The sequence below is a fragment of the Natrix helvetica genome (assembly GCF_964273705.1).
Source record: "Natrix helvetica genome assembly, chromosome: 12".
NCBI lineage: Eukaryota > Metazoa > Chordata > Lepidosauria > Squamata > Natricidae > Natrix > Natrix helvetica.
In genome coordinates, this window is record NC_138556.1 from 15,302,002 (window position 1) to 15,322,999 (window position 20,998).

Genomic DNA, 20,998 nt, shown 5'->3' on the forward strand with positions numbered 1-20,998 from the left:
TTCCTCCCCTCTCCTCCCCTCCCCTTCTTTCTTTCTCTCCTCCCCTCCCCTCTCATCTCCTCCTCTCTCCCTTCCCCTCCCCACTTTCCTTCTTCTTCTCCTCTCCCCCACCCTTCTTTCCCCTCTCTCTCCTTCTTCTCTCCCCTCCTTTCCTTTACTCCCCTCCTCACTCTCTCCTTTCTCTCCTCTCCTCCCATTCTTCCTCTCCTCTCTTCCCTCCCCTCCCCACTTTCCTTCTTCCTCTCCTCTCCCCTCCCCTTCCCTCCCCTATCTCTCCTTCTTCTCTCCCTTCCTTTCCTTTCCTCCCCTCCTCACTCTCTCCTTCCTCCCCTCCCCTGCCTTCTTCCTCCCCTCCCCTCCCCTCCCCTCTTTCCATCTTCTATTGTGTTTCCCATAGGTTTCTGGATGGGAGAAGGGTTCAAGTGAGCTTAGACCCACTATGTATAGTAAGCAGAAGAGGGTTAGCTCTGACTCCTCTTGAATGCCTTAGAGCAGAGTTTCCAACTTTGGCAGATTGAAGATGCATGGACTTCCAACTCCCAGAATTCCCCATGCTCTCTTTCCCAGGTGAAAGCTGCCAATCTGGGCAGATTTCTCCATTATAGGCAGAGAACAATAAAGTAGCTAGTTTGAACTGTATACTTGTGGGTCTGATGGTTTGCGCCTGACAGTTCTGTAAAGCACAGGGTAACTTTTTTCTCTAGAGTAGCCACGCCCAGTTCCTACAACCGTTCTTTGTATGTTTGAGCCTCTAGTCCCCTCATCATCCTGGTTGCTATTCTCTGCACTCTTTCTAGAGTCTCAACCAGGGGTGAAATCCAGCAGAATTTTTGAGTAGTTCAGAGAACTGGCAAGTGGGCTGGGAATGGAGATTTTGCAGTGTCCTTCCCCTGGAGTCGGGAGGGAATGGAGATTTTGTAGTGTCCTTCCCCTGGAGTCGGGAGGGAATGGAGATTTTGCAGTGTCCTTCCCCTGGAGTCGGGAGGGAATGGAGATTTTGTAGTGTCCTTCCCCTGGAGTGGCTTTTTTGGCTGCCGCCGTACACGACTGGCTCATATTTAGCTGGTTGTCCACTAAGTCTCCAAGCTCTCTCTCATTTTTGGTTCATTCTCCGTGTGGGCTGCAAGAGGATTCACCTCTTCCTTTCGTTTCACAGAACGCCCTGTTGCCAGCGGGATTCCGGCAGAAGGACCAGACTGTGAAAAAACCCGGAGGGCCTTTTGACCGAGAAAAGCTGCTGTCATTTTTGGAGAAACAAGCTCTGGAGCAGAAAGACGTTGAGGAAGTTGTGCCTTACACGGGAGAAAAGAAAGGTAACCGCTTCCACGGAGCAACTTGGCTTGTCCAAGCTCCGCTTCCTCTCGCTCTGCGCCCACTCGCGGGCCGGACTCGTATACAGGCAGTCCTCAACTTAATGACCGCAACTCAGCTCTGCTGAGGAGAAAATGTCCAGACCAAACATAATTTCTAATGTTGGATTTTCCTCCTTACAAGAGGGAGCCCCCTTGCGGAGTACAGTGAAGCTGTTACCATGGCAACTCCACTGTGCTGTACAGTAGAAGCCCTTTTATGGCAGTACAGTAGAAGCCATTTGAAGGCACAACGGGCTGTATCTTAACATTACACACACACACACACCCGAGGGGTGTTATGGGTGTCTTACCCCCACAGTATTTTTTTCTCCAGAGAGTAAGTCATCTGTGTACCAAATTTGGTTGAAATTGCTCAAGGCGTTCCGGAGTTATGCTGGAAAACACACACACACACAGCCATTTTTATATAGATAGATTTTATTTTTTATTTTATTTTACTATTTTACCACACATCTTATTACAACAAGCTTTGGGCTTAGTACAAAGTGTGAATGCATATTTCAGGTCTCTCTCGTCTTCCCCATTGTGAGTTCTGGGCAACTGGACCCTTCCATCCCCAGTTTATTCCAGCAACAACAGCCCTGTGAAGTAGGCTGCGCTGAGAGACACGCTGAGAGGAAGTCCCTTCACAGAGGAGGGACGCCCCCGCCCCTCATCTCATCCCTCATCCCATTCAATCCCTTAATCCTAGGAAGTGAAAGAAGCTGCGCTAGGGAGTAAGCCCCGTAGGCCCTGAGCAAGGGTTGTGGTAACAGAAAGCGTGCAATACAAGCTTTCCTGGAGTTTAAAAAGGAAGCAGGCCAACACCCCGTCTTTCCAAAAAGATCAAATTATTGGTAAACATCAAAAACATCAAAAGATTAAAATGGCAAATCCAGAACACAGAAAGCCTGCAAAACTGATAAAAAGGCAGAGGACTCAATAACAGCTATCTATCTATATCCAGCCTTATCCCTCTTATGTACATAATATGGCAAAATTGAGATGGAGAGTCTGATATCAGTCTAGCCTTCCTTTTATTCTGCCCATGAAGAAGGAGGCAAATTTGAAGGAAGCAAATTTGGTGGACAGAAATGATGCATCCGACAGCTCCAATGCTAGAAAAGATTTAGGATGACGGGCTGGCTAAGCTGAAGAGGAAGAAGGCCAGGCAGCCTGTTAGCCAGTTGCCTAGAATCAAGTCAAGAGATGCAGAAGTGGGCCAGGATGAAGCCCATGATGTGAGTGCAATATAGATAGTAAGGGAAACATGGGGGCTCAAGAAAAAAATATTTCCGTTCTGCAGCAGTTTTCCATCTCAAAAAGAAAAAAAAAATAGATAAAGAAAGTTTACCCCGAAACTTATTATTATAATATGTATCATTATTAATGTTATTAATAATTATTATTTATTATTATTATTAATGTTATTTATTATTATTATTATTATTATTATTATTATTATTATTATTATTATTATTATTATTATTATTATTATTATTATTATTATTATATCCACCACTGTGACACCGTGGCTTGGCCGTCTCCTCCTCTTGTTCCAATTTGGGCAAAAGGAACAATGAGCCTTTGTGGCCTGCGAAGGGAGCCGAAGCAACAGAGTTTCCTTTCACAAGATTGCCATTTATGATGTAAATTTTCATTGAACTGACAAGGGCAGCTTTGTGGCTAAGAGGTCGCGGAGTTCTCAGATGGGTGGAGTATGGGGAAAAACCTGGCCCGAGACCCCAATCGGACAACCTTGCTCCACGTTGGTAATACCAGCTTGGATGGACCATGTCTGATGAGACACAGAATTCAGCTTCCCACGTTCCTCTAATAGTGCATCTGTTAGCCCTCTCTAACAGTTGACTTAGGATGCAACTGGTTGACTTAGGGTGCCACTGGTTGACTTAGGATGCAACTGGTTGACCTAGGATGCAACTGGTTGACTTAGGATCCCACTGGTTGACTTAGGATACCACTGGTCTGAAGCAGCTTCATCACCTCCAAAGCTACAGTAGTGGCCAAAATTGTGGAAACCTTTTGGGAAAAGTGTGTTTTTGAGGTTCGAGGGCTAATAACACCATTTTTGGGGGGAGTTTCAAGATAATCATATTCCACTGCTGGAATGGCCTGGGAATCGCCCAGACCTTAACCCAAATGAAAATCTATGGAGGCGACTAAAGAAACTTGTTAGTCACGAGAGACCCACCAATAAAACCCAGTTAATAGAAGCAATCATTCAATCTTGGTTTCACATTATAAGAGCTGCAGAACTAAAAGACTTGGTTGACTCCATGGGAAAACATTGTAAGGCCGTAATTCATGCTAAAGGTTACCCAACTAAGTATTAACTGACATAACCATTTTTGTATATCTCGGTTTTTTTTCTATGGTGATAATTTTTGTATCTCTCGTTTCCCTTTTCTTCTTTACAACTGCTATTCTAATAGCAAATCCTTCATAAAATGTATTGCATTACATTCTTGATTACATTATCTTTCCATTGATATATACTTTTATGGTACTACTCCCCCCCCCCCAAAAAAAAAGTGGTTTTAGAAAATACACTTTTCCCAAAAGGTTTCTACACATTTGGCCACTACTGTACACAGAGATTTGACTCGGCTTGGGATAATGATTGATGAGGGACCCGCCTTATTTAATTGCCTCTCATTAAGGGTGTGCCGAGACTCGCCCAGAACGGAAGTGGATCAGTGTCTGGTGCTGTTGAAATTAGCTTTGCGGCTCTGACTATCCCAAACATACCTTCAGCTCCAGCCAGTCACTTGTGAACTAACCTTGAGATCATCTATCTCCACCCTGGCGTGTCCAGAAGTGTTGTTCAACTCCCATAATTCCTTGGGCATTCAAACACATCAGGACGTCACTGCTGGATGCAACCCTGTTGAATTGTCATCCTGTGTGTGTGTGTTTGTGTAAGGGTTGGTCTCTGTTTGTGAGCCTCCTTTAATGTCTTTAGCTGAAGGCTTGGGATCTTTCTCAAAAGAGAAAATATCCTGGGAATGTTATAAAGCTTTACACGGGCATGCTAATAAAATGAATATGGCATGCTAATAAAATCAAAATAAAATAAAACCTACTGGCTTGCAGAAGATTTAAACTCCTCTCCCTTTCTCAATCGGTTGGAAGTGATCATAGAAAACTATCGGATTCTTATCTCCAATATTTGATAGTAGGGTAGAATATTGCTGAATTTTATCTCATTTCTGTTTGGGTTTGATTCGAGCTTAATGCATTGCATGAAACCAAGCCGACTCAGGTTTATAGGTCAAGGTTTGTGGTTCAGCATAATACATGGAATAAACCAGAATGCTTGCTTGACAAACCCTAGTTAGCCCAGTGGGGAGTTCCTTGATGCTAATACTTTGAACGTCTCTCTCCATAACTTGGATGCCATTCGTTGCGCTCCGGAAATCTTCAACGCATAAAGCGTGGAGGCGATCTTTGATGTATTTTTCTGGTTTTTTTCCAAGCCAGCAAAACCGGTTCTTGTTTCTCTGAGCAGCTTCCTCAGTAAATAAGATTAGCGTTCCCAACTCATCGTCGTCGATGGCGTTTAGGAACGGCTGTGCAGATGTGCTCTCTGGGCAACGCTTGTGTGGATTATGCGTCAAGAGGGAAGAATCTGCAAGAGTTTTTTTGATCTTCCGCCAACTGTTAAGTCATTATTTCCAAAGGCCATAGAGGGTAGGGATTTTTTCTTTTTAATCCTTGGAGTGAATAAACAATAAGCTTAAGATTTTTTTTCCCCCTTAAAGTATTTGCTCATTACCTGGAAAGGAATCTTAACTTTTCTCTAAAGACAAGCAGAGGTGAGGTCCAAGCAAGAGAGATCTCGTTTGCTTTGATTAAACAAAACTTAATGTTTCAGGTATGGCCCCATTTTGCAGTTCAGTTGCATTCTCGGGGTTTAAGCATGCATCTGGAAGAGAACAATAGCCCAACCTGGGTGTTTAAATAGGGTTCAGATGAGGGGAAGCCTGTGGTGTCTGCTTCACTTTGAAATTAAATGTTCAGGTTCTGGAAACGTTGCTTCCAAACATGTTTCACTATTTTATTCCGCTTTTAAAAAATAATAATAAAGGTTTGCTATTGCTAATAACAGTATGTGGAGTCCGGGTGAAAAGCAAGAAAATTTGATTAATGAACGAAGAATTAAAAATATCCTCGCTTTGTTCTAAGAGCAAATTTAAGATGTGTGGACTTTAACTCACAAAATGGTGAGTTAAAATTGCTGGCTGGGGAATTTGGAGAGTTGAAGGCCACACATCTTAAATTTGCTGAGATTGAGAAATATTGGAAGGGTTTTATTGGGAGGTGGGGGAGGAGATGTGTTCAAAATTTAATTTCTTCAGATGTGCCTTGGCCAAGTCTCTCATATTCCTAGCAAGGTGACAGGTGGATTACAGATCACTCAGAGCAGACAAAGAATAGGGGGGGGGGGAGTAAAATAAACCGCCTGGAGGTTTCAGCTTTGATGGTTTCCTTTCTTGAAATAAAACAACGGAGACAGTTGCAACTGTCTAATGCAAACAGATGTTTGGCTCCCATCCTAAAGATACCAATCCAACATATGGATCACCGTAAAATACAGCAGCACAGTTCAGATGTGATCTAGTCCAGTGGTCACCAACCGATGGGCCGCGAGAAAATTTTGATGGTCCGCAGAAAAATTATTTGCCTTTTTTATAGGGCAAGAAATCAGGGGTCTTCAAATTACGGCCCCTGGGATGGATACGTGCAATGAAGGTTTGTGTTGCTGCAGATAGTCTGCCTCCTCGGGGTCTTTTTGTGCAGGTTGGAGGAGGGCAGAAATTCTGACTTCAGCCTCCTGGTGTGGGGCTTTGGGCGAAGGCTGGAGGGGAAGCGCCACTGGTGGCAAAGAGCTGGAGGGCCTCGTTCCAGTGGGACTCCATCATGGCCTGGAACTGGCTGACCATCTCAGCCCACTGAGCCTCCAGGTACCGGGACCTGGATTTGCACTCCCGCAGGTCTTCCCTCTGTTTGGAAAGCCTATGCTCGTAGTCCTCAGTGAGGTGCTTCTGCTGAGCCTCCTTTTCGGTCAGATCCAATTTGAACTGAGCAGCTGTTTTGCCAACTCTTTCTCATGGGGGCTGCTTTGCTCCAGCAACTGCTTCCTTTTGGGGCCCTAAGTAGCCCGGACAGGCAGGCGAGGAGTGGCTGGGAAGGGAGGGGCAAGTAGAGGCCGTCGAGATGCCCCTCGATGGGAGTGCCATCAAGTTGGCCACGCCCACCCATCCACATGCCCACCTAGCCACGCCCACCCAGCCAATCATTAGGCAGATCATATTAGTGAGGTCCCTAAAGGTTGGGGACCCCTGATCTAGGCTGATATAATTTTATTCACTTGATCGAAGTGCTGGAAAAAAAGCCTGCCCTCATCATTGATATCTTAATGCGCTTGGCGTGATACGAGCCTCCTGATTCGAGCTAATCGGGGTTTGTTCCACCAGCCATTGATGAAACGTGTATGCCACCCGATGGCTCTTCCCCCCACCCACCCCCAAGAAAATGCCAACCGTTGAGTCTTCTGCTGGCTTCCATTCATTGCAATGTTGCTGAAATAGATTCCAGATGCTGCAAATTTTCCTTCTGACATTTCCTCTTAAAAGAAAAATAATAATCCAGGTTAGAGCCTGCCAAAGCTTGTGTTGATGAGCAAATAAATGTACAGGAAACAGAAACCAGATGGCGAAGGGAGTTAAATAAGGAGGGTCACAGCTGTTTGTGCAATTCTGCTTCCTATCTTGAGCCTGGCCTAATTTGTGAGTGTTTAAAATATCTACATTCTGCCTACCTACCTACAGTATGTGCCTAGACAGATGCTTGAGGGCATACATCTAAACAGAAAAAAAAAATCGCTTTTTAGAGGCAACCTATAAGTATAAACAGAGGGACGCTGTGGCTCCGTGGCTAGGACGCTAACCTTGTCAGTCAGAAAGCTCAGTGGTTCGAATCCTAGCACCGCATAATGGAGTGAGCTCCCGTGACTTGTCCCAGCTTCTGCCAACCTAGCAGTTCGAAAGCACGTAAAAATGCAAGTAGAAAAAATAGGGACCATCTTTGGTGGGAAGGGAACAGCGTTCTGTTCGCCTTTGGCATTTAGTCATGCCGGCCACATGACTACGGAGACGTCTTCGGACAGCGCTGGCTCTTCAGCTTTGAAACAGAGATGAACACTGCCCCCTAGAGTCGGGAACGACTAGCACATATCTGCGTGGGGAACCTTTACCTTTACCTATAAGTATAAACATGCATAGAGTTAAGTAAGGTAAAGTTTAAACACACATAGATATACTTAGACTTTATTTTGGGAAGCATATACGTATGTGGTATAATTATAGAGTGTGGTATAATTATATATAGTACAATTATAGAGTTGGGAGAACAACTCCTTCTCAGGACAGAAATTTAAAATAAAGTGTCCATATGACCAAACATATTCAGTGAATAAGGATAAGGTAAAGGTTCCCCTTGCACATATGTGCCAGTCGTTCCCGACTCTAGGGGGCGGTGATCATCTCCATTTCAAAGCCAAAGAGCCAGCATTGTCCAAAGATGTCTCCGTGGTCATGTGGCTGGCATGATTAAACGCCAAAGGTGCACGGAACGCTGTTACCTTCCCACCAAAGGTGGTTCCTATTTTTCTACTTGCATTTTTACTTGCTTTCAAACTGCTAGGTTGGCAGAAGCTGGGACAAGTCACGGGAGCTCACTCCGTTATGCGGCGCTAGGGATTCGAACCGCTGAACTGTTGACCTTTCTGATCGACAAGCTCAGCCTCTTAGCCACTGAGCCACCCTATTCCGTGAATAAGAGCTGGCTATTTCCCCGTTTCTATTGTTGACTTATTCTTACTCTTATAAGTATTCCCTTCTGCCTTTCTACAATTTAAACCTCTTCTTTTATTTGCATCCTGCCTTTTGTTATTTTTACAAATAACACAAGGTGGCAACATATAGCCAACACATCTTCCTCCTCCTATTTCTCTCCCCCCCCCCAACGACAACCCTGTGAGGTGGAATGGGCTGAGAGAAAGTCACTGGAGCCAAGTCACCCAGCTGGCTTTCATGGGACTAAGGTGGGACTTGAATTTCCATCCAAAATCCCATCTCAAAAGTATTTGGCTGCTAAAGAAACATTTCCTGGTGCTGATAAGAACTGCAGTATAGAGACTAAACCGTATGAAAAGCGGCTGCAGTTTTGGGGATCTGGCTAGTCTGGAGAAAAGAGGAATTTAGGGATGACATCAGAGCAGTATTTAAGAAGAGGGGGCCCAACTATTCTCCAAAGCACCAGAGGGCAAGAAACAATGGTTGGAAACTAATCAAGGAGAGAAGCAACCTGGAATTAAGGAGAAAACTTCCAAATAATAAAAACAATTAACCAAATTACTACCTGTATATATGTATACTTTTTTTTCCCTTTTAAAAAGCGAAAGAGGAAGATGTATGTTAAAATTAAAAAATGTATATTGAAATGGAATTATAAATACCATCAACATAAAATGGAGCTCGCTCAGAGGCTGAAATACACCAAGTAAATGAGAGGAAGAGTGTGAAGTAGAGGAGAGAGGGAAGGGAAGAAGAGAGGGACAGGAGAGAGAGGGCGGGAGAGTGAGGAGGAGGAGAGAAAGAAGGAGTGGAAAGGAAAGAGAGGAGAAGGAAGAGGAAGTAGAGAAGAGAAGGACGACAGAGGGAAGAAAGGAGGTAGAGAGGAGGAGAGAGAAAAGTGCTCCGTCACTGGAAGTTTTTAAGAAGAGATCTGGGCAGTCACTTGTCTGAGATTGTATAGGTTCCAGGGGGCTGGACTAGAAGACCTCCAAGGCCCCTTCCAGCTCTATTCTATTCTACAGTCCCAGACAGAAGTACCAGGTTACTTCTGCTTCTACCTGTTCTGAGCTAATCACTGAGGCTATCCTAACCTGCATCTTTTTGCCTTCCTTTGAACAGGAAAAGTTTTTATTCCCAAACAGAAACCAATACAGTCTTATGTGGAAGAAAAAGTGCCGCTTGATCCCGAACTGGAGGAGGCCTTGACAAGCGCCACTGACACAGAACTGTGCGATCTTGCAGGTGGGTAGGATTTGTTAAGGTGGGGAGGGGTTGTTTGGAGTGGGAGAGTTGCATGACTGTTTTGCTTTATCGAAGATCAAAACATGAAATCTTCATTTAATGACCCCATAATCCCTTGTGGGGGGTGGAGTCTAGGCAGCAGAATGGGGTTAGCAGGGTGTTTTAATGGTCAGATGCCCTTCCTGTCGCCAGTGCGGAGTAAAATGAGGACCCGGATTGTTGGGGGGGCGATACGCTGACTCTGTAAAGTGCTTAGAGAGGACTGTAAAGCACTGTGAAATGGTATATAAGTCTAAGTGTTATTGCTAAAAATGGAGCTTTTCTTGTCTAGCAAAGCTAAGCGCAAAATACATATAACTAGAATGGGCAGATCATTTTCCCCTGCTCTTACTTTTCTCTGTTTTATCCTCACATTAAACTTTAAATTGAAAGCTACTTGGGGCAGAGATTTGTCTCCTTACTTTCCAGTAAATTGATGTGCGTGTGGATTGATTATGTGTCTTCCAATCTCTCAACTCCTAGCAACCATGCTTCCTCCATGACAATTTCTCCCTAACCTAGTTCTTCAACTCCTCCATCAATTTACTCATCACTGATGTGACTAAGCCTATCTCCCCCCCCCCTTGCTGCTGGTCATCCTTCCCCCCCCCCCCCCGTTCTTTCCAATTTCCCCAGAAATCTAGACTTTTCAGGAGAGGTAGGTCTTCCTATTGAAAGCACATATGTGCTAGTCGTTTCCAACTCTAGGGGGCGGTGCTCATCTCCGTTTCAAAGCCGAAGAGCCAGTGCTGTCCAAAGACGTCTCCGTGGTCATGTTGCCGGCATGACTAAACGCCAAAGGTGCATGGAACATTGTTACCTTCCCACTGAAGGTGGTTCCTATTTTTCTACTTGCGTTTTTACATGCTTTCGAACTGCCAGGTTGGCAGAAGCTGGGACAAGTCACAGGAGCTCACTCCGTTATGCGGCACTAGGATTCAAACCGCTGAACTGTCGACCTTTCTGATCGACGAGCTCTGCGTCTTAGCCACTGAGCCACGCCATCCCTTTACCTGTTGATTAACTAATCACGTGTTGTCACGTTGCTACCAACCCTTAGTTTTCTCCATTCAATCTATCCCTATCCTGGCCTTCAGGACTTCCATCGATGCTCTTGACTGAATCTGTCCCTCCTTGCTGCTGGTCATCCCTTTTCCCTCTCCTTCCTTTTTCACCAGGTTGAGGCTTGCAAAAATAATCATGGGGAAGGTGGATTGCCCCTTTGGGCCTCCTTTGAAGTGAAAGGATAAAGTGCAATAATGCTTTATGTCTTCCCCCCACCCTTTTTTCTTTTAATTCCAGCCATCCTGGGAATGCACAACTTGATAAGTAGCTCTCAGTTGCAGGATATTGTGGGAAGCAGCAACGGTGTTGGCAATGAAAGTTTCACAAGTGAGTGTCCAGTTTGAAAGTCTTAACACAAAGCGGGGGGGGGGGGTCAGCCTATTTTCCACCGCAGCAGAGAGCAAGACGAGAAGCAACGGATGGAAACTGGATCAAGGAGAGAAGTAGAGTGAGGGATGAGCTCCGGCACATTGGTGGAGCCAGTCTAAAGAGAGGCACGCAACCAGTGCTTGATTAAATTAAATTTGAATAAAACCCCGTTAATTAAATATGTTCCATAGGGCTACCTCTATGGACGTACTGAATTTCCTTTACTGCCTATTTAAAAATTGGATGGCAACGTTTGGAGAAGTCTTATTGACTTAACTATTGACAAATCTACCCCAGGATGTGATTTAGAAATCGATTACCCTGAAAGAAATGTACGTCTTTTAAAATAACCTGCTATTTAAACTGCTATTCACTTTCGGAGTTAGTAGTAATGCAGTGATGTGTGAGCACGAAAAACTTGGGTCATCTACTACTTAAAAAGTCCCATCCTATGTCAGTTGTAGGAAGATTTGGCTTAGCAGGGACATTAGGGCGGTGTAGGGTTCCCTGCCTAAGCAGGGGGTTGGACTAGAAGATCTCCAAGGTCCCTTCCAACTCTGTTATTTTATTCTACTCTTATTCTATTTATTTGTAATGGAAATATAATCAGTGCCTATAATACATGTTTTCCCCCGTTAATTCAGATGTAGTTAAAGGAGAAAAGGTAATGCCGGTTTTTGATGAACCACCAAATCCCACAAACGTGGAAGAGAGTTTGCAGAGGGTTAAAGATAACGATCCACGCCTTGTTGAAGTAAACCTGAACAATATCAAGGTAAGAATCGAGTAGAACGAGTGAAATATTCCTTGTAGGGGAGAGCATCTCAATTATAGAATTGCAATTCATGGGGATGATAATGGGGCCATATCCGCAGGCCTGGCCCTCTGCTGTCGTGTGTTGGAAGAGGATTTCAGAAACTGCAAATCACACTGATTCTTCACGTCATTCTGAAAGGAAAGCAGCACATTTTTAACTCTAATAATAGAGTTTGAGTCCGACATAGGTGGAATTACTATAATGGAAATAAAATGCGGAAGAGGACATTTATTTCTATGCAAATATGAAACCGGGCTTGCTTGAATCCCACCCCGAAAATCCATTGGAGTGAAGAAGAAAATAAGTAAACGCAACAACGGAAGGAGGGAAAAGAAGAAAGAAGAAAGGAGAGGAAGCAAGGGAGGGGTAGTAAGAGTCGGAGAGAGGGCAGGAAGGAGAAGAAGAGAGGAGGAGAGAAGAGGGGGAGAGCGAGGGGAAGAAGAAAAGAGGAAGGAGAGGAGGAAAGAAGAAGGTAGAGAAGGGAGGTTGGGAGGAGGAAAGAAGGAGTAGGGTTGTTGTAAAATAAGATGGAGGTGCCGGGTGGCAGGAAAGCAACCCCCGATTACCTATTTAAATGTTTAAATGGATTGTGATAAATGTTAAAAGTCCTGCGTTTCACGGACGTAGATCGTAACTTCTCCCAATTTGCCTTTTAAGAGGCCACCGGTTACACCTTCAAGATCATCTCAACGGCCCATCCCTCCCTACCTGCTTTTTAAGAGGCCTTTGGTCGCACCCTTTATCCTGGTACCTTCACCCTCATGTTCTTACCACTTAGGCCAGCTCCACCCCTGGTCGGCCTTATTTTTAATCTCTACCTTTCCCCTGACACCTTGATGCTCGTTACCGTTACCCCTCACCGGGGTAGACATCCCAGTCCGGGTGGCGCACGATTCTTGGCCTGGCATATCCCCTCTATGGATGCATCCCTTATAATCCTACTTATGAGAATGTCCATTTGCAAATGTACATACGGCAAAGAAAAATGGAAACTTCTTTTTCTTTAAAGAGTTTGAGTCCATATCCACACCTTTATTATTATTTTTTGCTTGACTTCCAGAATATTCCTATTCCGACTCTAAAAGAATTTGCCAAAGCCCTGGAAAACAACACCCACGTGAAGAGCTTCAGCCTCGCAGCCACTCGGAGCAATGACCCCGTGGCCGTTGTAAGCCAAGAGCCACATCTGGCACTCACATCTGTGTCTTAACATGAAATCATTGGAGGTGGGAGAAGGGAGGCCCAGCCCACTCAACAGACAGTGGTTTACATCCATTTTAGCTTAACGCCATTGTGGCAGTGGTGGGTTATGGCCGGTACGCCCCGGTACGGGTGTACCAGTGCCTGCTGGGAGCACCAGGTACTGTTCCGGTACAGTGCTTTGGAGACCCCCCTCCCGCCGCTCTCCTTACCTCTATTTGACCCAACCGGGCCATTTGCACATGCAGCGTACAGCGCCTGCGCAATTCTCCGCGGAGCAGCTGGAGTGTCGCAGGGCGGTAGTGGGCATGCCTGTGGTGGATGCCCGGCCCCATCGCACCGTACCGGTTGCGAAGAGATCCGGAACCGACCACTGGATTGTGGGTGTTGGAAAGATGCTTTCAACATTTGCCTGATCTCTTCCAGCCTTGGGGAATCAACTGATCAGAGTTGATGCAGGAGGAGATCCCAGAATATGATCCAAGATATTATAATGAGCCAGATTGGTCCTTAAGAAGAGGAGACTGGCCAAATCTCCTTCAGCTTTCTCCCATTGGTCAGATTCCTCAAATGGAGGCGTGGTTGTTGTTTTTTCAAAAGTTTTTTTATTTTTATTTACATACGGATAACCAAAAGTATACCATTACATCTTAACCACACTATTTTGTATTATTCAATATTATATCGGTTCCTCTTACCATCAATCCACAACAACTCTCATATGCTCTTCTGCTTTCCGTACACCGTACTATACCCTTTTTCACCTCCAACCTCTCTCCTCCTCCCTCCCTGCCTCCTTTCTTTCCTCTGCCATCCCTCTCTTCTCAACTTCCCCTTCCTCTCTCCTCTTTCCACTCCTTCTCTCTCCCCTACTCTGTTCAAATGGAGGCGTTGCTACGAATGTGAAAGCCTTATGGCATCTGGTGACTTTTGACTGGCTCAGACGAAGCCATCGGAATAATTTTAGACTCATATTTAAACTTACAAAGAGGCAAATTTAGTAATGGATCACCAAGCCAATTTTGTAAAGCAGGGCCATGCGGGAAAAGAAGGTAATGTTTGAAGGAGCAGAGATATTTTTCCAAAAGGCCACTGGATTTTCTTGTTGTTGTTTTTTCTTCCCTTGAAAACATTTCGTTTCTCATCCAAGAAGCTTCTTCAGTCCGGCTGTTCTTCAGCATAACTAAAGCTTCTTGCATGAGAAGCAAAATGTTTTCAAGGAAGGGGGGGGGGGAACCCCAAGAAAATCCAGTTGCCTTTTCAGAAAAGCCCCTTTGGGACAACCATGAGATGGATGATTGAGACTTTCTGTAGACGTAATGTTTGAAGACGCCAGGAAGAAAGAAATTGCAAACCAGAGACAGTCCCGTATATCTCAGTTTTAGCTTTGAGAGGTGCCACTTATGGGCAACTACTTCTCTCCTTGTATGTAAGGAAGCGTGAGTGTCTTCTGTTATGAATCCAGTCCAGTGTGGACTTCATTGCCACTCTTTTGTCTCTCGAGGCTCTTGCGGACATGCTGCGTGCAAACCGGACACTGAAGAGTCTCAACGTTGAATCCAACTTCATCACCGGCACTGGCATTTTGGCCTTGATAGAGGCACTGAGAGAGAACAAAACCTTGACAGAGATCAAAATTGATAACCAGGTAACCTCAATTTGTCCATCTTACCTAGGTAAAGGTTCCCCTCGCACATATGTGCTAGTTGTTCCCGACTCTAGGGGGCAGTGCTCATTTCCGTTTCTAAGCTAAAGAGCCAGCGCTGTCCCAAGACGTCTCCGTGGTCATGTGGCCGGCATGACTAAACGTTGAGGGTGCACGGAACGCTGTTACCTTCCCACCAAAGGTGGTTCCTATTTTTCTACTTGCATTTTTAACGTGCTTTCGAACTGCTAGGTTGGCAGAAGCTGGGACAGGTAACGGGAGCTCAATCCATTCCCCATCACGGCCCTAGCCTCTCTCTTTTCCAACTTTTTCAGAAACATGATAAGGACAAGGCTGCTTTAGTGAGTCAGTGATACTTCCCCCAAGTTACACTGCAAAACAATACAGCTGCTTTAATGAGATGCTTCTTGCACTTGCCTTCTTAAATAGTCCAAAGCATTTTTCTGAGTGTGTTTCAACCTAGTATGAACCAGCTGGTTTGGTCCACACAACCATCCAAGCCCAAATCAAACAAACCAGGTTATTGTTATGGCCCGCCAGATTCGGACAGTGAGGAGGTTGGGGAGGAACCTGGGCCAGTCCTGGAGTCTGGGGAAGGCTCTGATGAGGGCTCTGTGTCAGAGGCAGAGAGGGGGCCAGAGCCGTATGCCAGTTATCAGCTGCCTTCGGAGTCCGACATCAGTGAGGCAGACGAACAGCTGGAGTCTGTTCCCAGTGTGCGCATGCGCAGAGTTGCCAGAGGAAGAGAACAGCTAAAGAAGAGGGGTCAACTTGGGAGTAAAGCCACAGGTAGACAATGAATGGCCCCTCCCAGAGGAAATAAAAGAGGAGCGAAAGGGGAGTGGAGTTTGCAGGAGGCGATTGTTCGCTTCATTGGTTCGTGACTCTCTGAGGCTCCTTGCCAAGTTTTGCAGATATCGGCCTGGCAGCTCTCCAAGCCAGATAAGGTCTGTGACTGTAAATCCTCCGTTGAAAGACTTTGCTGGATGTGAATGAGCAGAATTCACAGTTAATTAATAAAAGGGTTTTTTGTTGGGACAAGGAGTTTGCTTCCTGCTCTTGGGAAGCCTCGGTCAGAACAGTTACGACCCTGGATGAGGTGCAAGTCTTTGAGCTTTAATATATCATGGCTTCTAACCTTAAAAGATGCTTGTTTTGCCCTTGGGAATGAGAATTCCTTGCCACGTAAGCCGTAAGGAGGACGGATCTCCCTATCCTATGCTCCATCTGCTTCAAGCAACTCTCTTGTAACTGGCCAGCATTTCTTGACTTCTACCTTGGGTGATTTCTGACAGAGGCAGCAGCTCGGGACACCTGTAGAAATGGAGATTGCCAAGATGCTTGAAGAAAACGCCAAGATCCTTAAGTTTGGGTACCACTTCATGCAGCAAGGACCCCGTGCCAGAGCAGCAGCCTCCATCACGAAGAATAACGATTTAGGTAAGACAAGCTGTTCTCGGAGTTGAAGTCCACAAGTCTTAAAAGTTCCCAAGCTTGGACACCCCTGTTCTAGTATAAATTTGCCGGCTGATGTCGCACATTGGTGGTTGTGAGACCTATTTTGAGTGACAGGGAGCCGCAGCAGAGGCGTGAAAGAGCCACATGCGGCTCCAGAGCTGCAAGTTGCAGACCTCTGCTATAACACGACCGTTCTGAACGAGAAAGCAAAATAATAATCTGTTTTTTTGTTTTGTTTGGGGTTTAATTTTCAGCGTCTGAGAGAGCCGTTCTGCTCTCCTCCTCTCCTCTCTGCATCTCCAAAATCCAGGACTGTGGGATCTTTCTCTCGTACTTTGCTCTCCTTTCTTCTTCCATCCTTAGCCTGGCGTCTGGGAGTTAATATCTCTGCCGATCTCCTTGCGTCTCTTCAGCCCTGAAGCTTCTGGAGAGGTTCTTACGAATGCCCACTTGGCATTAAGCGCTAAGGGAGAAAAAAAATCTCTTGAAAAGGTTGCCTCCTTGTGTCTCCGCATGCTTTCCTCGCACAAGCCTTGCATGAATTTTTTTCCTTCTGCCTTTTTTTCCCCTGTCGTTTGCTCCTGCACAAACACTCCTGCTCAGTGCTGCTAGTGTCGTGGTTTGGCATGACAGGGCTGTGGAGCATGGGTGGCAGAGTGTGTACAGAGGCGGGGGCTTTCCTGGGGCTGACAGGTACATGGCAGGCCTCCCAAACGCCTGCAGAGGTTGCCACTGAATGGGTGCGGCTAATGAAAGCGAAGAGGGAATCCATGTGGAGCTTCTCGGTGCCTTTCGTTGATTTTAAACCGTAACGGTGTTTTTTTGTTTCAACACTAACGGTATTTTTGTTGGAAGCTGAACTAAACCTTAAGTTGGTTTTTATTTTTAATCCCAGCCCCATCCATTTCCTTGTCCCTGTGGGGCATAGCCCCCAGTATCCCATTGGATTACAGGCAGTCCTCGCCATACCCATTTGGAAGCAGAATTTCCACTGCTTAAGCAAGTTATACAATACAATACAATAGCAGAATTGGAAGGGACCTTGGAGGTCTTCTAGTCCAACCCCCTGCCTAGGCAGGAAACCCTATACCGTTTCAGACAAATGGCTATACAACATCTTCTTAAAGACTTCCAGTGTTGGGGCATTCACAACTTCTGGAGGCAACTTCTGTTCCACTGATTAATTGTTCTCACTGTCAGGAAGTTTCTCCTCACAAGTTAAATGAGTCACGGCCATTTTTAACGACCTTTTTTTTTATACCTCAGCAGTTAAGCTAGGAGTCAGCAACCTTAAACTCTCAAAGAGTCACAAACGTCTTAACCGGAAGCTGCTCCCCTCTCCTCCCCCCCATTAATTCTGGAGCCGACCGGAAATCCGGTTCCCCCACCATAGAGTCTCCTCCTAGCGCAGCGTCCTTTTTCCTATGCCAACCGGAAGTCCGGTTCCCCCACCATAGAGTCTCCTCCTAGCGCAGCGTCCTTTTTCCTATGCCGACCGGAAGTCCGGTTCCCCCACCATAGAGTCTCCTCCTAGTGCAGCGTCCTTTTTCCTCTACCTGTCCTAACCGAAAGCCCTATCAATTGTGGAGCCGACCAGCGGCTCCAGAGCCAATGGGTTGCTGACCCCTGGGTTAAGCAAACCACAGCGACTGTTAAAAAACCCAGTTTCCCCCTTTGAGTTGGTCAGAAACCAGCTGGGAAGGACACAAATGGCGATTGCATCTCTCTCTCTCTCTCTCACACACACACACACAGACACACACACAGACACTGTAAACCAACACACGCTAGTTGCCCAACGCCCAAATTTTGATTATGTGACCCTGGGGACGCTGCAATGGCTATAAGTCCGGTTATAAATCACTTTTCTCACCCTAACTTCGAACCGCCGCTAAATGAATGAATGGCTGTAAGTCGAGGAAAATCTGTAATCCCTCTCTTCTGTTGAACGGCACATGATGAATTCACGCCAAATTAATTCTCTCTCTTTTCTCTTTTTTTTTTTTTTTTTTTTGCCCCTCTGTTCCGTTCCTTCCATCTGGACAGTCCGCAAGCGAAGAGTGGAAGGCGACCACCCCTAAACCCTCTGGCCGTCAGAAGACGAGAGATGCTGGACCTGCGTAAAGGGCACCCACTTCTTCAGCCGGGGTTCGGCCACCCCAAGATTTCATCTTACTTGCATAGAAGGGAAAAGACTGGAATTAGCATTCCTCTTTTTGTTCATACGGTTGCTCGTGTAAATATCTATCTATATATATGTATGTATCTTTATATATATATATTTGATAAAGTTATATTACCATGCTGGTATCCAATACACGATTTGAAAACCTGCTAGCCCCACCTGTCCCCAGGTTGATTCCTTCTTGTTTCAGGAGTTGTGAAATCTACATTTTTTTTTAACTACCAGTCCTATGGGCGTGGCTTGGTGGGTCATGTGACCATGTAGTCATGTAACTGGAGGGTCAAAAGACAGAAACTCACAATGTCCTGCTGGAGCAGGGTTGGACTAGATGACCTCCAGGTCCCTTCCAGCCCTGGATTATCCTCTGAAGCTGCGTCTAGTGCCAGGTTTGTAGTCCTTCCTTCCTCTCCTTTTTCCCTCCCTCCCTCCCTCCCTTTCTTTCTTTTTCTTTCTCCTTTCTTTCTCTCTCGCCTCTGTTTCTGTCTCTCTCTCTCTTTCCTTCTTTCTTTCTCACCCCCCCCCCCCCGTTTTTGGCCTCAGGGAAGTTTTCTGGGAGCAAAAACGGACCCCCACCTCCTTTTTGACCCACCCCCACCCCATTTTTGACACACACACCGTTTTCAACCCACCCCACCCCCATTTTCGACCCACCCCCTGTATTTATATAGATATCCCCTACCCCCACCTATTTCATCAGCATAGGGTTGGGTTCTGCTACTCGGTCTTTAAATATGTGTGCGAGAGAGAAAATATATTTGTATATATAAATTGCAGCACATCAAACACTGGTTGCTTAGTTGTTAACGCAACACGTTGACCCATTAATGCTTAGTAACCCCCATTTATGTGGGTTGAAAAATACCTCGTGACTCCTAGAACAGTACTTCTCAACCTTGGCCACTTTGAGACATGTGGACTTCAATTCCCAGAATTCCCCAGCCAGCATAGCATAGCATAGCATAGCATAACTGGCTGGGGAATTCTGGGAGTTAGAGGTCCACAAAAGTGACCCAGGTTGAGAAACACTGTCCCACAAATTTCACAGGTTCTGGTCAGCCACGGTCTGGGACGCTGTTGCAACTCCCCCTAACGCTGTCGGTAGCTAGGCTGCTGGGGAGAGAAAAGTACCGTTTCTGAATTTCCCAGTGTGTTGTGTCACACCTAATTTACATAGCTTGTGCTTTTGGCATCCTCGCACATTATCTCTGATAACTCCTCAGCTAGCTGTTCCTACTTAAAGGTGAGCCTGAGACGGAGCATACATTGATGGCTGTTGGACAGGATCTTGCCTGTTTCACACCAAGGCTCTCTTGGAGCCATCCCATAATAGGCATCGCCTTTGACAATCAAGATGCACCTCAACTTGAGTGCGCAAGGGGAATCCTTCCTTTTAAAATAGGGATGTGGCACACACTGGACTCAGGTGCAGCAAAGGCGAGTCCAGGATTTTGAAGATTAGAGATTCACTCGAGAGGAAATGCTGCCCCTTGGCTCCTACTTCCTAATTAGGAAACACTTCAGCATTCTGTCCAAAACAAGCGTCTGGTTTGGTAGGAAATTAGGAATAAATTTAGTAGTAAATTAGGAATCGCACTTTGGAGAGGATGTGATAATTCCCCCCCCCCCCGCCATCCCATCCGTCTTTTTGTGGGGTTTGTTCCTGTTCCCCCTTGTCAAACAGAGAATATCCTGCACATACATAGAAGTCCATGATTCCAACATGTTCTTTGGAGACACCTGATTCACTTCAAATTATAAAAATGGTTTTACATAATAAAAATATATTAAAATGATTTTGAAAACATTCAATCCTTGCAACAGTTGTAATTAAAGAGATGCTTTTAAATGCTCCCAAATGAATTTAGTTATCACTTAGAAATACTGTCCTGCGCAAGCGCAACTACTATAAATCATTGTTTCTGATTTGCACCTTGACCATTTCATTCTCTGTGATAACTCTCTAGCCCATGAAAGGCGATGAAATATAACATGGGAAAATGCCATGGGGGGGGGGGGAACCCACTTAGGGTTAGGTCCCCATGAACTCAGACAGAAAAATGGACACCGCCAATGGATTTGCAGCTCATCAGTCTACTTAGGAGGATGCTGACTTTTCCAACCTGCCATATCTACGTTTCCTGGTAAAATACATGGGAAAATCCCATAGGGGGGAACATCCACTTAGGGTTAGGTTTAAGCCCCCATGAACTCAGACAGGAAAATGGACACCGCCAATGGATTCGCAGCTGATCGGTATGCTTAGGAGGGAGCTGACTTTTCCAACCCATCGTATCTACGTTTCCTGGTAAAATACATGGGAAAATCCCATAGGGGGGAACACCCACTTAGGGTTAGGGTTAGGTCCCCATGAACTCAGACAGGAAAATGGACACCGCCAATGGATTCGCAGCTCATCGGAATGGTTAGGAGGGAGCTGACTTTTCCAATCCATTGTATCTATGTTTCCTGGTCAAATACATGGGAAAATCCCATAGGGGGGAAAACCCACTTAGGGTTAGGGTTAGCTCCCCATGAACTCAGACAGGAAAATGGACACCACCAATGGATTCGCAGCTCATCGGAATGGTTAGGAGGGAGCTGACTTTTCCAACCCATTGTATCTATGTTTCCTGGTCAAATACATGGGAAAATCCCATAGGGGGGAAAACCCACTTAGGGTTAGGGTTAAGCCCCCATGAACTCAGACAGGAAAATGGACACCGCCAA

The 20,998-nt window shown here is 45.6% G+C and overlaps 1 protein-coding gene across 2 annotated transcripts in view; it reads left to right on the top strand.

The window, feature by feature from the left end:
* The window catches only part of LOC309398006 (tropomodulin-3-like), a 29,501-nt gene extending 11,078 nt beyond the window's left edge, over positions 1–18,423 (top strand). For both annotated transcript variants that reach the window (XM_081964483.1, XM_081964484.1), the window contains exons 3-10: positions 1,157–1,313; positions 9,350–9,472; positions 10,814–10,903; positions 11,590–11,720; positions 12,823–12,930; positions 14,467–14,610; positions 15,924–16,068; positions 18,133–18,423. In XM_081964483.1, the coding sequence (XP_081820609.1) occupies positions 1,157–1,313; positions 9,350–9,472; positions 10,814–10,903; positions 11,590–11,720; positions 12,823–12,930; positions 14,467–14,610; positions 15,924–16,068; positions 18,133–18,167 (933 nt within the window). In that variant the 3' untranslated portion in view covers positions 18,168–18,423. The remainder of the gene's footprint in view (positions 1–1,156; positions 1,314–9,349; positions 9,473–10,813; positions 10,904–11,589; positions 11,721–12,822; positions 12,931–14,466; positions 14,611–15,923; positions 16,069–18,132) is intronic.
* The last annotated feature ends 2,575 nt before the right edge of the window (positions 18,424–20,998 follow it).